The sequence below is a fragment of the Platichthys flesus genome, chromosome 23 (genome assembly GCF_949316205.1).
Source record: "Platichthys flesus chromosome 23, fPlaFle2.1, whole genome shotgun sequence".
In the NCBI taxonomy this organism is placed as follows: Eukaryota; Metazoa; Chordata; class Actinopteri; order Pleuronectiformes; family Pleuronectidae; genus Platichthys; species Platichthys flesus.
In genome coordinates, this window is record NC_084967.1 from 12,966,592 (window position 1) to 12,985,835 (window position 19,244).

At 43.7% G+C, this 19,244-nt stretch overlaps 2 protein-coding genes across 3 annotated transcripts; both read left to right on the top strand.

Annotated features, from left to right (window-relative positions):
- Positions 1-674: 674 nt before the first annotated feature.
- si:dkey-159a18.1 (sortilin) lies at positions 675-10,769 on the top strand. Its single transcript, XM_062382771.1, has 21 exons — positions 675-1,003; positions 1,400-1,462; positions 1,787-1,863; positions 1,958-2,054; positions 2,610-2,777; positions 3,053-3,126; positions 3,417-3,463; positions 3,828-3,964; positions 4,357-4,440; positions 5,205-5,265; positions 6,402-6,554; positions 7,012-7,109; positions 7,232-7,331; positions 7,703-7,877; positions 7,962-8,155; positions 8,549-8,741; positions 9,002-9,118; positions 9,194-9,338; positions 9,414-9,520; positions 9,965-10,082; positions 10,186-10,769. The coding sequence occupies exons 1-21, from the start codon at positions 755-757 to the stop codon at positions 10,198-10,200; spliced, it is 2,472 nt and encodes an 823-aa protein (XP_062238755.1). The 5' UTR covers positions 675-754; the 3' UTR covers positions 10,201-10,769.
- Positions 10,770-11,149: 380 nt separating this feature from the next.
- Positions 11,150-18,022, top strand: fam3c (FAM3 metabolism regulating signaling molecule C). 2 transcript variants are annotated; one of them, XM_062382772.1, is made up of 10 exons: positions 11,150-11,308; positions 11,652-11,701; positions 12,682-12,786; positions 13,424-13,450; positions 13,648-13,777; positions 14,725-14,783; positions 15,310-15,360; positions 15,446-15,530; positions 15,633-15,759; positions 17,355-18,022. In XM_062382772.1, exons 2-10 carry the CDS (start codon positions 11,686-11,688, stop codon positions 17,442-17,444), a joined length of 690 nt encoding a protein of 229 aa, XP_062238756.1. In that variant the 5' UTR covers positions 11,150-11,308; positions 11,652-11,685; the 3' UTR covers positions 17,445-18,022. The 2 variants fall into 2 exon arrangements, with proteins under 2 accessions (XP_062238756.1, XP_062238757.1); XM_062382773.1 differs by having other exon boundaries at positions 11,159-11,308; positions 11,592-11,701.
- The last annotated feature ends 1,222 nt before the right edge of the window (positions 18,023-19,244 follow it).

Genomic DNA, 19,244 nt, shown 5'->3' on the forward strand with positions numbered 1-19,244 from the left:
AAAAACGAAAACAATAAAATGAAATGTGAAAGAAAGGTAAGGGAGGTAAACATGCATCATGAAGCTGCTAACTGGTATTTGATACACACAAAAACATCCAAGTTTTTCCAAGTAAAGTTATAAATTGTGTTACAAAATGAGAAGTCACGTTTCTAAATTGATTGACCATTTTTGTTGTTACAAATAGACGGTGAAGCTTCCACCACACACTGAACTTGCAACAGACAGAGTTTACTGTTGCATTATGGGAAGTGTAGGAGCTAAAGGCACTTATGGATGCTGGCCTATAAATGGCAGCCCACTTTACAGGGCACACTATCAGGGCTTTGGGTTTGAAGAGTAAACTTATCCTGCGTCAGAGCAGATAACCCATCTCGTTGCACTTTTGCACCCTGACGCCCAACGTGTTCAAATTAAGCCTTCACAGCTATTTTAAACAACCTCAAACTTCTCTATTACTATTATTCAGGTCACAGTGTATGGACTGTATTAGTGCACATGTCCACACGGTGCGTTCTTTCCACCGTAGATGCTCCCTGCGGCTCAGGTCACCTGGATCCGGGCTGAAACACATGCTGGCTGAGGACGCACCACCTCACTCAGCACTTCTTATGCTAATGACCCGTGCGTGCGGGCACTTCACACATTCACTTGCCTAGAGAGCGCACGGTGACCAGCCTGTGCCACAAGCGCCGAACATCGCGCACCACTGGTTTTATCCATTAACTTAACTTGGCGAGGTGTCACTTCGGATATGCTCTGGAGCCTGGTGGTCCTCGGCGGGGCGTGCGTCTGTCTGGTGGCGGCGGAGGGCAGGGACCGCGCGGGGAGGACGGCGACCCTCCCCCGGCCTCAGCTGGATGGGAGCCGGGGCCAAGTGCGCGCACGCCCCAGGAGAGAGAGTAGCGGCGCGTCCAAGCTTTCTCACGGTCCCGTGTTCACCTCCTGCCGGCTCCCCCTCACCCCGGCCGAACACAAAGTTCTGGACGACAACACTCACGAGGTAAGGAATGTGTTTGAAGTGTGTGCTGGCACCAAGGGTAGGGTTTTGGTGAATGGGCAGTTTCAATGTCCAACAGATGAGTCACACGTTTGAACTTAACTTCCAACACAGACAAACCTGTTTCAGAAGAAATAGCATTTGTCTTTGCAGCTGTTTCTTGTTGTTGTTGTTGATTGATAACATGCATAAACAAGGGAGACTGTAATTCCAAGAGAAATTGGGACATTAAACTGATTCCATGACGTTTTATTCAAACCTCTGTTTAAGTTCCCAGCCACTTAACATTCTCGAAGATAGTTTTTCAAGATGTGTGAATGAAACTGGATCGAGTTATCGCTTTATTTCTTAAAGGTATTATTGTAGATAACGTCTGTCTCCTCTCTCGTTCTCCCATAGACTGGTTTTAATGGTGATGATGGCTCCTATGTGATTCTCACATGGGTGGGCGATGGTACAGGAGTGAGTATCTTTGTACTACAAGCATCACGTCATCCTCCTAAAACACAAAATGTTCGTGTTTACACAGTCTGGTGCATATTCAGACTTTATATCTGCAGCAGTGTGTGGTTCAATAAAATAAATTTCACATTTCTCATATTTAGGTTTTATTTTTATAATTTCTATTTTCCTGAGGCTGCCGCAATATTTAGGAATAGAAATAGGAAAGTCGTGTTTGTAATAAACAAATTAAAATGATAACTTTCTCATTCCTGGACTTGAAATCTATTTAATTCATATATTTGAATAGTTGATAAGTCTAAGCTGCTCTGCTATATGTCCTAGGTGGTCCTGGTGCTGTCTACGATCAGCGTTCCCATCAACACTTATCTAGACGGAGGCTCGTCACGACTTTACAGAAGGTGAGTGAGCGTCTGAAATCCACCAGGAGAACATCTGTCCCATGTGTGTAGAGCTCATAGGGGCAGAACTTCACCTGATTCGCTCTCTCACCAGCACGAACTACGGGAAGTCCTTCCTCGACATTTCCCATCGCATCAACAACACGTTCATAAAGGAGGAGTTCGGAGTCAGCGTTGGACCAGGAAGCTCCGTAAGTCACCAAGAGCATCCTCCGATAAGTTCTGACACCCGGCGGCCTTTCTTTTGTGTGTCTGTGTGTAGCTGTTCAGAGTTTCACACCGAGGGAAGTGTGTGTGTGTGTGTGTGTGTGTGTGTGTGTGTGTGTTGCTGAGGACATCTCACATTTTGCCGTCCGCTCAGCTTGTGCCACCTTTTAACTTTCAAACCAGTTCTGCTCGTGTGCTGTTGTGTTGGCTGACACGTCCAAAAACAGGTCGACCACAGAAATGCCTTGACAAGCAAACATTTTGGTGACAGTAATAGCAGCAGGAAGGGGCCAGTTGTACGTTTTCTCTATCGCAACATAGCCTTGTTAGAGCATCTACACTCGTTTGTGAAATGTTGTGAGTTCAGAACATGCTGTGTGTAAAAGTGAAGTCAATGCCAAAGTGTCTGAAGCGTGGTATTCTCAAATGAACATTAGGGGCGACTTCACTCGATTAAAGAACAGATATCTGTTTCTATAGTCAGCTTTTAGTTCTAATTTAGTTTGATTAAATTATATTTCTCTGCTTTGGGATTTCAGGTGATTCTGACCGCTGACACGCCGGTGGTGGACCACCCGGGAGGGATCATCTTCACCTCCACAGATGCTGGAGCGACCTTCAAGTTCATCCAACTGCCCTTCCACCTGGCTCAGCCAATCACGTATCACTTCCTCAACCCCAACTACCTCGTGGCCCTCAGCATCGACGTGAGTCACGCAGCCGACTGATGCCTTGTCCTTTTTATGTTCTTTCACGGATCCGTGGCCATTCTGCTCACAAATACTCACTGTGGTTTCCTTCCCTCTGCATTGACCTAAAAACCTTGTGCTCACAAGAATCAGCACTTTTATACATGTGTTTCGCATTAAACCCCCCACCCCCCCACACACACACACACACAAATAGACAAGCACACACTCACACATCAAGCACACACCTTAATTAAAAGGTAAACACTCCTCTGTTCCCTCCTGACACGCAGGAAGGATTGTGGCTCTCGACGGACTTTGGTGCCAAGTGGACAAAAGTTCATGATGGAGTGCATTCTTTCTCATGGTGAGAATAAACAGGAAACGAATCCCTGTGTGTCCGAAGACAGATGTTATACTATTTATGCCTATAAATATATCTTCAGCAATACTGAATACTGCATATACATCATGCTGTACTTACTGTACATAGCATTTCAGTGTTTGTATAATGTGTACTTTAAGCATTAATTGTTCTTATACCCATGCTGCATATATACACTTATACTTATATATCTGCTGCACGTTGAACTGAAGCGATATTTGAAATGTGAAACCTTCTGTGTTTCTGAAATAGTTTTGACTTCTTTCCTTCAGGGGAGCCGGTGTCAACTTGTTCTTCAGCTGCGCTCGAGTCGACACTGGTAAGAAACCATGGAGAACGTGAGACTCATCAATGATAATAATAAAAATAATCGCCCTTTAATGACTGCTATCAGTTGTGATTAACTTTAACTGTCCCCATTAAAGGGAAATTATTTTTTGTGGTAGGAAACCACAAAACAATAAAAACACAGTAGACCAATAGAAGACACTAGCAATTGCAATGCATACAAACCAAATACCCAATAAAGAGAAGGAAGACAAGAAATAAGAATAATCCTAAAATAATGTGCAGAGGATCATTGGTAGTTAATGGTAAAAGAAGTATGAATGAGCAAGAAAAGAAGAAAACCGTGAGACGTGACCTCACGTTCTCGTTACTGAGTTTGCTTCCTGTCGCTGTAGTTGAGGCAGATGAGCGGGGAGACTTAGTGCTGAAGAGGACGAAGGACCTGGGGGACACCTTCACCACCATCCACGAGGACATCTTCAGTTTTGGCTACATCGGAGCTTTTCTCTTCTTCTCTGTGATGGAGGATCCGGTAAGAGACAATATAAACACACATTTATTTTCATGCAAATGCGCCCTCTTAAGGCACGGACTACACACTGGATATAAAGATGACAACACTGGAGCCCCTGGTGGCTGGCTGCAGTATCGATCATAAACCTCACCTCCCCCATGTTAAGAATGGGACATGGACCAACCCAAAAAACAAGTCAAAACATTGTTTCTCAAAGTTGGTTTCTGTCACTTTAAGAAAGGTGACATCTCGGTTTCAACCAGTTAGACGTGGAGACGCATTGTGCATCTTCATTCTCTGGCAATGACAGGGACACCAAATTTAAATTGCACCTTGAAACGACAACAGCACACTTGTCACTTTGTTCTTTAAACAAGTTTATTTACAGTGATGTATAATTCTGCTCGCAGAGATCCCCTCGTGTCATGTACTTCTCATCAGACCAAGGAGACACCTTCAGTCGAGCTCTTCTGCCTTCTGCCTCCACTGAGCAGGTGAGAGATAAAATACTCTATTCAATTTAAAACTTTACTTTGTGCTGCCTGGATTGCGACTGTGAGACCAGGTATTGTAGCTGTCAGATACTGTAAACGTAATAAGCGTGTGAACTTTTGTATTTGTGAAATAGTTTTTTGTTTAAACAATATGTTTGACTATTTTATTCGAAGTTCCTGTACAGCTACTTGTGTTCAGACAACATTTAACCTTTAACACAGACTAAAACTCCTACCAGAGGAAATACACAGATGTTGATATAATAACTTCCATTGTCACATGTCTCATTCTTATTTTGAGTTCGACTTGATGTCAGGAAACTTTGACACTGTCAAACAGACATGTGCTCTGAGTGGTTGAAGGCTATGGACTTTATTTAACCTTTAGAAGAAACATCAGTGGCAATGTTTCCTGTTGTAAAACAAAAGAAAATAGATGTGCTCTGGCGAAACCCTCCCGCTGTAACACACTGTAACACTTTGTAACACACAGTAACACACAGTCACACACAGTTAATGTGAAGGTTATGTCTAGGTTAGGTTTGGGTTTGGGTGAAATTTAGGATAGGTTAGGTTTAGGCGAAGGTTAGGTTTAAGCTGGATTCAGGTTAAGATAAATATATATATAAATTATAGGGATAGTTACAGAAAGTCTCCTGGAAATCAATGTATTGACCTCTGAAGTCATGGAGACACAACTAAATGTGTGTTTTTCTGTCTGTGTGTGTGTGTGTGTGTGTGTGTGTGTGCGTGCGTGTTTGCAGTTCTACTCGATCCTGGACGGAGATGTGGATATGCTCTTCATGCATGTGGACAACCCAGGAGGTAACAGGAGAAAACACACAAACACACACACAGAAATGTAATCCCCTTTGTCAAACGCCTACCTTACAAACCCCCCCCCCCCTCACACATGCTCGTTGCCCTGCCCACGCCGAGAGCCCGGCCCGACAGGAGTGACAGCCCTCTCAGCCCCTTTTGTTGTAATGGAAAAGCTCAACGGTAAAGACAGGACTGGTTTCACAAGTTCCTGGTATTGCTGACAAATAATTCCATCATACTTGAGTGTGTTTGTGTATGTGAGTCCAGCCGCCCGGCCCTTTGTAGTGCTCCAGTTTGTGGGCTGGGGTGACAGGGACTTTTTTCCAGCTGAGATAAACAGAGGAGATACGGGAGCAGATCTTCTTTTTTTTATCTTTTCGTCGGCTGCAGATTTAGGTTACACCGCAAAAGCTGACAAACATATCTTGGGATCAGGGTGAAACACAAGCGCACACACATACACAAACAAATGCACTCACACGAACACGCTCACACTAGAAAAAGTAAACCACGCCCGTCACCCTCCTCGGGTGAGCTCGTCCTACCCCCCGGCCCCCACCCCCCCCCCCACCCCCCAGTTAGAATATGATTGATGGTTACACGTTGCAGTCGTGAAAAGTTGGTGTCAGCACGGCGGCTGCTGACACATGGAGGTTTAGCATGATTTTGATTATCACTGCTTTCACATTGACACATCGCTGCCAGCATAGCACCATTATTTATTTATTTAGAAGCTGTGCCGCCTCCAGCTCTTATCGCTCCACATCTGGTGCCAGCGTGTTGGTTTATTCTGGGATAGAAATCTGCCGCAATGTAAGTAAAACCCTTGTGGTGGATGTAAAGGTCAAAGGAAACTTTTTGTTTGTCTATTAACAGCAAGGAAATAAAAATAAGAGATTAACCACATCCCGTTTGCACAAGTACAACATGTGGTTTGTCAGAAATGGGTGGATTTCAAACTGTTTGACCTTTCAGTTGTTACTAAATGTAATTATGAAATTCCAAACACTCTTTTTTCTTCATTTATGATTTGTTGCCCTTTACATGGGTACTTGAGCAATTTAGTATTCAGTACACATGAAAATGACAGATAAAAATATCTTAATTTACATTCAGTCTCCCGTCTGTTTTTGCTCTAGACACCTTCTTCGGGACCATGTACACGTCGGACGACCGCGGCATCTTGTTCTCCAAGTCCCTGGAGCGCCACCTGTTTGAGGGGCACAGGAAGAGCGACTTCACCAACATCACCTCACTGAGAGGAGTGTACCTCACCAATAAACTGGACGAGGGTGGGCCCTCTTTCTGTCATCTGGGTTTGCACTCATACAGCTGGGTTAAATCTTAAGTGACCATCACAGTTTATTACACCATGTAGATGCTGACGTGATTTATACCACTTTTAATAAGATTATACTAAATTCCAAGAAAAAGCCCCAGAAGATTAAAACAATACTGCAGACCACAGTTCAGGGATTAGGCTTAAATAAAACACTTGGCAAATCAAGCTCCTTTAGCGCTGGGGTTTCGGTATGGAACAGTTTAGCAGAAGTTTAAAGTAAAGTTTAGTACCTGAGCCATAAGCTGATATATTGGCCTTTTCTTCACACTTTTCTGTCTGTGGAGCTTTTCATTGACTGTAACAGGCGAGGAAAGCCGATGTATTAATCCAGGTTTTAACTGCTTTACTTATAAAAGGAAAGAGATCACACCAAGCATCCCCCCCCCCCCCCCCGTGTTGTGTTGCAGACGGCCGTATACGATCCGTCATCTCCTTCAACAGAGGAGGGACCTGGCGACAACTCAGCAAACCGGAGAACGTGGACTGTAGCGAGCAAACTAAGAAAGTACGTTACATGCAGTGCGTTGGATTTAAATGAGCTTAAGTTTATTTTCGCTGACTAAAGACATTTGTATTCCTACATGTGTGTGTGTGTGTGTGTGTGTGTGTGTGTGTGTGTGTCATCAGTGCAACCTGCATATTCATGGCGAACACAGTCGGAACAACCAGATAGTTCCCATGCTCGCCCTGTCGGAGCCAATGGCCATCGGTCTGGTCATCGCTCATGGTAATTTAACTGCAACTTGCCCACCTCTTGTTACCCAGTGGAAGTACAGACTTCCAGTTTGGAATATGTAGAATTCTAGACAGAGCTGGTGGATTTGTTACAGCACCAGCTCCTCTGCTTCAGGGAAGCAGGGAATCATGGGTAATATCCATTGTTCAGTTGTGATTTAGATTCAAGAGATAGATAAGCTTTTTTTTCCCTCGACCTGGAAATTGCTTGGACATGGAGCCAAACAGATGGATGCCCACATGTGTCTGCAGAGGGCGCTGTTGCTCAGTGAAAGTTACACAGTGTTGCTTTAAACGTCACAATGACGAGTTGTAAGTCTGACGCGGCGATAATTAAAAGATGAACTCTCCTCTGGTCTTCAGGCACAGTGGGAGATTCTCTGTCATCGTCGCAGCATCCAGATGTGTTTGTGTCGTCAGACGGGGGCTACAACTGGAGGGGGACACTGAGGGGCCCTCACCACTACAGCATACTGGACTCTGGGGGTCTCATTGTGGCCGTGGAGGCCCAGCGCAAGGGCCAAGTCAAGACGATCAAGTACTGAGCCTTTTTTTAACGTCATGCATTACTTGTCAATGAGGAGGCAGAGGGAGATGGAGTCATGTTGTCCGTGGTCTCCAGGTTCTCCACGGACGAGGGCCAGTGCTGGAAGTCGTACAACTTCACGGAGCAGCCCTTCTTCTTCGCGGGCCTGGCGTCCGAGCCGGGCACCAAGGCCATGAATGTCAGCGTGTGGGGGTTCCGCCCCGAGGACGACGGCCAGCCCATGTGGGTTACCGTCACCATTGACTTCCAGAGTGTCATTACCAGAGAGTGTGAGTCAAGCTGCTTTAATCCTGTCTGCCTGGTGGAGGGAGGTGGAGGGAGTTGGAGCCTGGCCTCAGATTATCTCTCTTGCACAATCCAGGGACTTCCCAAAACCTAGACGTCTAAAACGCTGACTTCCTCTTTTTTTTTTTTTTTTTTTATATCACATCCCTCAAACCAACATGCTGCAACAAGAACACACGTCAAACCACTTCTTTTTTCACAGTTTGCTTTTCTGCTTACGCTGCGTTTCTCTATTTCTCTCTAATTGTTCTTCTTTCATTTCGTATATACTTATTTTCTCAATCAGCTTCCTCCATTTTCAACAATTACACTGGGAATAACTTATACTGCATCACACAGTTGGTTGATTGTTAATTGCTCGTCGTCTGTTTCCTCAGGTAACAATCTGGACTATGAAGAGTGGCTTGCTCATTCTGCAGGGGGCGGGGCCTCGGAGAGAAGCGCCTGCGTCCTGGGGGTCAAGGAGACGTACCGGAGGCTAAAGAAACAATCTGTGTGCCGCAACGGGAAAAGCTTTGTAGTGAGCAAGAAGCAGAGCCCCTGTCTGTGCACCAGACACGATTACTTATGGTAAGACAAGTTCTCAGTGAGCGGAGGAAGAAATATACAAATATCATGTTCACAGATTGTGAAATACATCAAACAAACATGTCTGGAGACGTGTTTTGGGGGCAGTTACTAAACCCTCTCCCATCAGACGCGTTCTCGAAAATATTGCTTTTGCACATGCAGCCGCTCCGGAGAAGGTCCGGATGTTCTCTGGAGTTCAGTGCATGTCTGAAAGCAGCTTGAGACAGCATGGAGAATATCTCACCCTCTCTCCGTTACAGTGACTACGGCTACTATCGTCACCCGAACACGTCGGAGTGTTTGCGACAACCCGACGCTGCGAATAAAACCTTGGAGATGTGTTTGACCGGAGAGGAGGATGAGCTGCTGACGGCCGGGTAATAATATTCTCTCCTTTTATCGAGTGACCACACACTCGTCCTCTCCACATGCTCACACGCTTCCGTTCGCAGGTATCGCAAGGTCCCGAGCAACAAGTGTGAGGGGGGGTTCACGCCTCATCTCGCCGTGAAAACGCTCATCAGACCCTGCGGCGTTAAACCCAGCCCCGGCCCGCCTGGCGTGTCGGTGCCTCCAGGGCCGGTCTTCGACACACCGGTGTGTAGATGTGTTGTGCAGTTTGTGTACTCTCGGGACTCAATGAATCTAACATGTGTTGGCATGTTTTTGCAGCGAGAGAAGTTGGTGTTGATCCTGGTGTGTGCAGGGGCAGGGGTCATCGTCCTGGTGGCCGTCGCTTCCGCTCTACTTGCTGTCAAGCGAGTGGTTTACAGGACAAGGTGAGTCACGCACGCACACACACACTCACACATACACACCCTTGGGAGAGGCGGTGGACTAGTGGCGGAAAAACTTGGACAATGGGCAGAAAATTGGGAAGACATCAGACTGGAAGGTCTCCGGTTCGACTCCACGGAGTAACAACAAAACAAAAAAAAAAACGAACCTGGATGGACAACACTTGGATCTGTCTAAAAATCCAAGAGGATTCTCCCTACCCCAACTGTCTAGTGCCCCTGAGCAAGGCACCTTACTCCCCCGACATCTGCTCCCCTGCTCTGAGTGTCCTGCACAAGATGGGTTAAAAGCAGAGGACAAATTTACCTCAATTGCATGAGTGTGCCTGTGCATGTGTTTTGGATAAATAAGTGTATTTATCTTGTATCTTGTATCTTGTGCTGCACTAACACTTCTTTGTTGTGTCTCCCTGTCTCCCTCTGCAGGACACCTGTGTATCGCTTCTCCACCCTCCAGCTGCAGGAGGACGGGAACTGCATCACGCCGGATCTTGAAAGCGCCGCCAGCAGCAACGGCACCGTCTGCCATCACGACTCGGACGACGTAAGCCTCATTATCACTTTGACGTCTCCAGCTCGAAAATCCATTTTAGAGTGTGTGATTTTTCTCCAAAACGATCTAACACAGGTGTTTCTCATCATGACAGGATCTTATCCAATGACACATCTTAACGGACAGATCCACTTTGGAAACCTTCTGTGCTGAAAAAGACTGTCGACTGCATTGTGTTGGATTGACGCCTCATGTTTGGATGGGAGCGACCCTTGAGCCGAGTTCTGGGGATTTTTAATGACAAGCATGACATTGTTAAATGTATTAATTTATTGATATTGAGCTCACTTCATTTCATTGCTTTACTTTGCTTCCTTTATAATGTACAGTATTTTTTTATGTTACTCTGTTTTGCACCACCTTGTTATGTCTGTCGAAAACAAAACATGGCAATTCATATATCATTTGCATTTATGAAAAATAAATTATTGCATGTTATCAAGTGTTTGTCTCGGTTTAGAATGTTTGCCTCAGAGCTTTGAGTCCACTAGGTGGCGCTGGTGAAGCAGAAACTTGTCCCGTCTGTACAAAATGGAGCAGAGAAGTAGAAAGATCAGGAAGTGGGCGAAACGGAAAGAGAGAGTTTAGAAACAAGATTAGTAAGTCGTAATATTACAAAGACATAAATTACACGCTGTTTTATTAGATGAAAAAATAGTACAAATAAATATATAAATGCTGACATGAATAATTATTTACAAATATGTTTGATAAATGAAACCACAGCAAAACATGTTTTTAAAAAATGTAATTTTTAATTATCTTTATTTTAACGAGTGTAATACTGATTTGAATGCACTTTTTAACTATTAATGTTAACGTAAACAATGCTTGGAAGATATATCCTATATTATTTATTTGATTATTTTATATCTACGAAGATGTTACTAAATAATTGTATTTGTGTAATAAATGTTTTATCTTTATTTAACCATATTTCGCTACATATTATTCTCATGTCAAAAAGATTTGTAATAAATTAAAAGTAAACATTACTTCAAACGATCAAATGGATTCATGCCAAACCGGAAGCTACGTGGAGCATCCCGCTCTGACTGTCGGTCTCCTGCTTCTCGGTCAGAGCGGAGCATCACTCCCCCGCAGCTCCTCTCTGCAGCTGTCAGCAGTCGGTGTGGGACGGGACACGGTGCGCGCGAGGAGCCACTCGTGGAGCCGTGGTGACCGAGGCTATACAGCGCGTGAGCTTCGATTCACAGGTAAGTCAAATGACGTTGTAAACACGCGGAAGTAGAGCCCCCCCCCACACCCCAGGGGTCGGTTAGCGTGTCCGGGGGCTACGAGGAAGCCCTTTAAAAGTTAGCATCCAAGCTAACAACCTGTCACCTCACTCCTGCCCGTTAGCTACGTGCAGTCGCTGCGACCCGGTGTCCTGCTGCTGCTGCGTCACACCGCAGAATCACTTTGTTGTTTTAAAGTTTAACTCCACTTACTCCAATGTCCGTGCTCGCCACGCTACTTGCGTCTTATTCCCGCTGCTAGCAGAAACAACGTCCCCGCTGAGCTCAGACGCGGATCAACCGACTGTTCCCTCTCCTGCAGGTTGTCGTGTAGGTCTGGCTGGACTCGAGTGAAGATGGTCCGGGCAGCAGGTGAGTGGGGTTCCCCCCCCAAAAAAAACCTGAACAACACAAAACAACACAACACCACACTTTCACTTCCTGTTCGGTGCTTTTCATTCAGGGCAAACCGAAGAGGGGGATAGTTCACCCCAAAATGAGAGTTCACTCGTTATCTGCTCACTTCTGTGTCGATGGATGGATTGTGTTGGGGGTGTTCAGGAGTTTCAGGGGTAAAAACAGCATTGCAGCCAGAATCCGATGCAACTGAAGTAACTGGGGATCGGTTCTTCAAACGTATTGAAAAACCACGATGGTGTTTCCGGAGTGTCTGTAAGCACCAACATTCAAATTTGGCTGGAAACGAATTTGCATCGTGTTTTTAGCCTCCCTCTTCTCTGTGATCCACGAGAGAACCGACAATATCACATTATTTACCCCTGAAACTCTCTTTTTTTAATTCTGTGTGGACTCAAACTCCTCACCCACCCCTCCGTCGACACATCATGAGTAGATAACCAATGAGCTCATTTCATTATTTGGGTGAACAATCCGTTTTTAATTGAAGTTTTTTTTAACTTAAACAGGGAGTGGGTTTACTGCTCATGGAGTATTCAGCCCATTCATTCTAGTATATTTCTACACGGGCCAATCAGAGCCACTGTGTTTCCAGGTATGTGCGGTGGTGAGTGAGTATAGATATAAAAACCATAAAAAAATTAAATAGACATTATAAACTAGAAAATAAAGATATGTGCAGTAGGCACCTGTACATTTATGACCATTAAAAAAGTACAACAGGCTCAGGTGGGGGACATTCTTTTAATTTCAGGTCCGGTAACAATCGGGAAAAACTTGTTATTGCTGTTTCGCCCTAATGGCTCGCAGGTTTCAGTTGAGACCATCATAGGCTTGGGCTGGTGGAATTCTGCAGCTGCCACAGGGTGTACAAGCTCCGCTGAGTGATGGTGTTCATAGCTGATCCTTCCTGTTTGTGTCTCTTTGCTCTGCAGGTATTCTGAAGCTGGCAGCGCTCGTCTCTGCCTTCCTCCTCGCTGTCTTCCTCACTTTTCAGCTGCTGGAGCCGAACATGGACTTCGATCTGAGCAGCATAATGTGTGAGTTGCACTTCTCGCTGATTGAAACCGACAGAATACTGGAAGTGGCGATGTTCTCAATCGTGAATGATGTCCTGAGGTGGTCTGAGACACGTGGGGCCACATTCTTTAAACTGAGTGAACGCAGTGCTCCGAGCTAGAGCTGACTTCCTCTAACCTGCGGTAGTTTCTAACCAAACCTGTTTCACACAAATTTGTGTAATTGGGATCACTGCCACGATATCTACCAACTGATATCCTGTTTCATATTAATGCTGCGTTTCTTCCGGGATTGAAAATCTTCTTACAGGTCCATTGTCTAAGATCCAGGTGAAAAGGATCTATTGGCAGCAAGTGGATGTTAAATAAACCGGTTGATGTTTTCACTTGTATTCTCTTCACCCTAGAATGAGCCCTTTATATCTAAATACTTTATATTTACATCAGGAGTGAGTCCTCTCAATGGAGACTGCCATGTTTTTGTACTAAACATCTTTTGAGGTTTTTTTTATGACAACTGAAGGCTACCACTTGTTCTCTTTTTGTGGAAGGGGAGGCTCAGGGGAGGGGTATTCAACGGCAACATGCAACTTCACCACTAGATGTCACTGAATTCAACCCACTGAACCTTTAAACATGTGTCATTTTTGCTTTGCAGTAAGAGCTCAGTCAGCGATTGATGTCCGTAAGTACACTCAAATTATTATGAATATTTTCAGACCTCCTTTTTTTACACAGTAGCTGATCTCCTTCTATCAATGTTCCTCAGCTTCCATTGTTCTGTGTTCTTAGCGTCCAGGCTCATAAGATCACCTGCCTACCTGTAACCTGAGAATGTGCAACTGCTTACGTGATGTGTAAATGGAGGTTTTCTCTCCACAGCCACAAAGCCAGGTGTTGTCAAGCACAAGTGCGGCCTCTCCAAGCCGTGTCCACCCAAACACTTCGCCTTCAAGATGGCGAGCGGGGCGGCCAGTGTGGTCGGGCCCAAAATGTGCCTGGAGGACAAAACGTGAGTGAAGTGAGATTTGAAACCTGCAGACAAACAAAAGACCTTTATCCCTTCTTTCCTTCTTGCGCTGTTTGGACTTGTGGTGATACAGGAATGGGGCCAGCCAAAGTGTTGCTGCAAAAACATGTTTGTACTGTCTATTGACGTGTGGGGATAATTAGTTGAAGACTGACTGGTGCTTTGCTCAACTCGAAAGCCGCAGAATCTAAACTCAGAAACAGTTCAGGTTCTTTTAAATGCATGAATGCCATATTAATTATTGGAGAGCGAATATTCGATTTGTTAACGCCAGAGATGGTTCTTTTCTCAGCTTTAGTCCTCAGCAGAAAGATTTATGATACTGCAGCTGCTCAACCACAAAGAAGCTTTGTGACGGAGAAGTACCAACTGATGTGTTGAAAGAGAGTTCCCAGACAATTAGTTGGCTATTTCAATAATATAACAATCATTAATTAAGTCAAAATGTCAAATATTAACCGTCCACAGCTGAAAATGTACGATTTTATCATAGAAGACCACACCAACCAGGAAATAAAACATACATTGGTAATGAACGTGACTGTTCTCAAAGCTTTATGACACGTTTCACCACTTCTCAGTGATCTCATCCAAAAGACATCCTTTAATGAGTCATAAAGGTGATGAAATGATTCCTGCAAATTCTCAGAGCTGCTTTCCAATGAAACAAATCACCACTGTAATACTTTACCTTGAGTCCTTATGTCAGCACTTTAAAGCAGGAGGGAAACATTTATGTCACACTCTAATGTAGATTTAACGCTGCTATTTCTAAGCTTTAAAATAATGTCTCTGTATGACTCGTACAAACATATATAATCAAGAAAGTATTTATATCACAACTGTGTTTTACTGTTGTATTTCATTTTCTTTTGAGTATAAGTGACTTGAAGTCTCTGCTCTTACTCTCCCTCTGCTCCTTGTTGCAGGCTGATGAGCGCCGTGAAGAACAATGTGGGGAGAGGACTAAACGTCGCCCTCGTTGATGGTAACCTTATCAGTTCCACACCCTCACAGTCACTAAGCCACACAAACACAGGAGTGACTGGCAGTGATGTAATACTGCCGTTGTACTGTGGTGCTATTGTACTGTGTGTTGAGCAGGGAGGTGATCCTATACTTAACAGCAATGAGTCACTGACCAAAGCTTGTACCCAATGTATGGGGATGCTCATCATTAGATTTTAAAGCTACAACTGCTTTTTAAAATGTCCATGAATCTGGACGAATGTAAATATCTCAGGGGTGTCATACGTGTAGGAAACGAGGGTTGAATACGTCAACTTGGAAAGGCATGAGATTCAAGAGCTTTCAGCAAAGAGCCCAAAATATAAACACTCAATTTCCACAGCAGAATTTACACATCATGTGCTGCTTACTGCATCCTCTGCCTAGATGTCAACCCTTGCCTGAATGTGCCGGTGAACCTGATATTCTCTGGAGTTCATGTCTGAAACTGCTCTTGTTTCATGAACATGAGATTTAAAGTCTAATGGAATATTCTTACTTCACAGGGAAAACGGGGGAGGGAGGCAAGACGGCGAGCTTCGATTTGTGGGCAGGAGGTGAGTAGATTTCGGGGAGTTTCCATTTTATTTTCCATTTAAAAACATAGTACATGTTGTGTTAACTGTGTGTAACCTTGTGTAGATGTGGCTCCCTTCATCACATTCCTGAATGAAATTGAAGACGGGACAATCGTGATGATTGCTTCTTTTGATGACAGCTCAACAAAGTAAGAACCATTTAGGTTCACGTGATCAATTTGAAATTGCTTAAGTCGTCTCTTGGTATTGAGGCTGTGGCTGTGAAATTAGTGTCTTCTTTTGTTGTGTAGACTTACTCCTGAAGCCAGGAATCTATTAGGTGATCTGGGCAGCTCGGAAATTCATAACTTGGGCTTCCGCGATAACTGGATCTTTGTAGGAGGGAAAGGCATCAAAACCAAGAGTCCGTTTGAGCAGGTAACGCCACCCACACAAACTAACTCGAATGATTCTCTGCAGAGTGTCCCCTGCAAAGCCTTGAGTCTCCACCTTAATCCAGTTGTTCAAACAATTGAACCTTTGCCGTTCTGTACTTTTTGCATAAGCGCCCTCCATACAAACAGACCCACATCAATGAAAACATAGCATTCTTTTAAAAACAGTTTCTTTGTATTCCTCTGACTTGACGGGAACAAGTCGTTCAGCCTCACATGAGATAACATTCTTAAGCTTGTCTACTTCAAAATTTCCTCAGGGGAACTTTGTGTGTTTTCCGTGAAGCCCGGTCAGCAAAGAGGACAGTGAACTCGGCACAAGATTATGAACTAATAGATGTGTGACTCTACAGTTCATCCGCAGACCTGATGATTATCTAATCTGCTTTCTGATTGCTGTAATTTAAAAAGCGTGTCATTCTTGTATCTGTAATTTATTGGTTCCTCGATAACTGCGAGTACAACATTGTCCTTTATTTGTCGTAGAACACGACACACATCAACTCTGTCACGCTTTTAGGGCCAGTGTGTGCGTCTTGACTTTGTGTCAGTCTCTAGAATACACATTAACAATGTCTTGGGTGTGTTTTTTTTAACACAATATGAGCTAGCGGTTGTGATGTCCGCCTCTTTGTCCCTTTTAGGCTGCACTTCCTCATCTAACTATGGCAACATTAAAAACAGGCTGACACTCTTTCTTTAAATGCATTGTTATTTCTGTAATTACTAATTATTGTTGATGTGAGCTCAAAGGCTTCTTTCATAGTCTCTTCAAGCCACATACCATTAATGATTCATGAGTTTTAGTTGCTTAATACGTTTATCAGGACCAATAATTAACTAAAGGGTGTCTCAGTAATGCACATACCTCCGCCAAGGCCCAACAGTACCCTTATTAAACCAAATTCATAACCACAAGATCTGGAATTAATCATTAATCAATCCCCTAAACATGTCACCTTTTAAAAAAAAAAAAAGTTTCATCAGGATCCATGAATTATTCTGAAAAACCAAGGAAAATGTTGAAAAACAACCACCTATGAGGCTAAATCATCTCTGTTGCCCCCTGTTGGCTGGCTGCAGTATATGTCATAAACCCTGCCTCCTCCATTACTCATGGACAGGACATGGACCAGAACTAAAAAGTAAAAGTTCACGTTCAATAAGTATTTCTTTAAGAAGGTAGAGTAGCTCTTATCACACTGATGTTTGTCCGAAGAGGTTTTAAGTAGGTGTTTGATGCCATAAAAAATGAGGTGATTCAAATCTGACACTGGCGTAATATGGCCTCACCCGTATTTAGCTCATATTTGTAAAAGGGGAGGAACTGGAGACTTGTCGTCCATCTTTAATTACAGTCTATTATCAGAACATTACAAGAGCCTCTCATCTGTTGTGTGTCGACACACTAACTGAACTCTTTCTTTTAAAACCTGTCCGAAACGTGACACCCTTACCGGGGAGGGCGGGGGGATTTGTGTGACCAGGACATCCTATCCGTTGATTATAAAGACAATGCAGGTTTATCTGGTGTTCAACAAAAACAAGGGTGTGTGTGTGTTGTGTTTCCCTCCTCAGCATTTGAAGAACAATGCGGAGACCAACAAATTCGAGGGCTGGCCCGAGGTGCTGGAGATGGAAGGCTGCATACCACAGAGACAAGACTGAGGACCCGCCGCATTTACTGTTGCCCTCCGCCGGACACCCTCTGCGGACATTGCTGTGCTCACCAGACTGAAAAGTTTTATTCACAATTACGCAGATTAACATTCCCTCCGGAGGACCTGTCCTGAAACTTCCGTCTGTCCTGACCTCTGAACTTCTTGCCTTTCTCTTTTTGTTTGGAAACTTTAACATAAATGCCTGGGGGGGGGGGGGGGGGGGGTAACTGCAGCGTTATTAGGTAGAGAGCACTGATTGGACAGACCTTTGATTATTTGCATTCAATCACACTCTGTATTTATAACGTCCACGGACCGATTGCATAGCATTGCACTGCTGTTAATCTTAACGGTTGTGATGAGCCCATTATTAGTATATATATATTTGTTTTCTTTGTGTGGGAGCGGGGGTGTAGGGTTAAGTAAGGGAGGCGGCCTCTCGTTACAATATAATTACCAAATGCACCAAATTCACTGTGAAATTTGTAAATATGTCTTTAGAGGAGGAACCAGATTTGACAGACCTCATTTAACGAACATTGTAATAATAATATAATTTCTTTAAATAAATGATATTGATAATAATATATGTGTGTGTTTGTTACAAAGTGATTCTTTTTGATTTAGTTTCTCAACATTCGAGCTGATCTGTAGGTTTTTGTGATTATCTGCTGCAGAGCTCAACTCCAATCATTCAACCACTGTATCAATATCAGTAAACCTGTCAATCAATATTTTGTGACTCCTGAATATGCTGTTGGCTTCTTCAGGCTTCAGCTTGTGTGGTTTAAAGGAAAATCTTTACTCCATAGACTCTATATATATATATATATATATATATATATATATATAAAGATGGACAACTGGCTTGAGTTTGGGGTCATAAACCCCCTCCTCCATGTTAGTGGATGGGATATGAACCAAACTAGGTACACTTTAAATACATTTTGTCCATCGGCCTTACATGAGGTTTGTGTGCAGCTTTTCTTTTGTTTTTGCAATCCAGTGATTTCCGTCATTCTCCTGTCATATAAAGATATTGGATCGGACATATATATTTTCTGTGCTTCACCAATTTAATCTGAACTACTAAAAGGGAATCGTAGATGTTGTGTTTTCTAATTGAACTGAGCTGGAGCATAACAACATGTGTTCTTTAAATTGAGAGACAGGGGGCGCCATTGCCTCATTTATCACAGCATGTGCGGCCTGGGGTTTTCAGTCAGTCAGTCTACGTTTTGCCTCAGTTATAACGAACATTAAATAGTAACCAGGCCCGTGTGTCCTTATAATCAATCTGTTTTTTGAATTACTATCAATTTGTCAGCAGAATAAAACATCAGCCCACGTATGAAAGAATTAGCACAAGTGTGAGGCCTGTTTAATAAAAGGAATGGGGTTGAATAGAAGTGATCCTTTGATGTCAGACTACTATCTGATTCATAATTCATACGTCGGATAAGAGAATAATGATCAGGGACACATGCTGTGAACATCGTGACGGAAAGGGTTTGAAATTTCAATGTCTCCTTTGATCTTTGTTTGTATTTGTGTGTCTACAGCTTTTATTTTGAAATATTATAGATAATTTATGGTATAGGGACAACACAAAGCCCCACGACTTCCATGTTGTGTAGGGGGCGCTCTCGAGGGAGTTCGGAGTAAAGTTGTGGCCCCAAATATGTTTTCGATTCAAGGTGTGGAGCCAATAGATATAATTCTATACGATTATATTTGCACCTTTTCAATCCTGGTGAATTATCTGTCTGTTGGTATTTGTGATGTATAGTTAAAAATACATAAATCC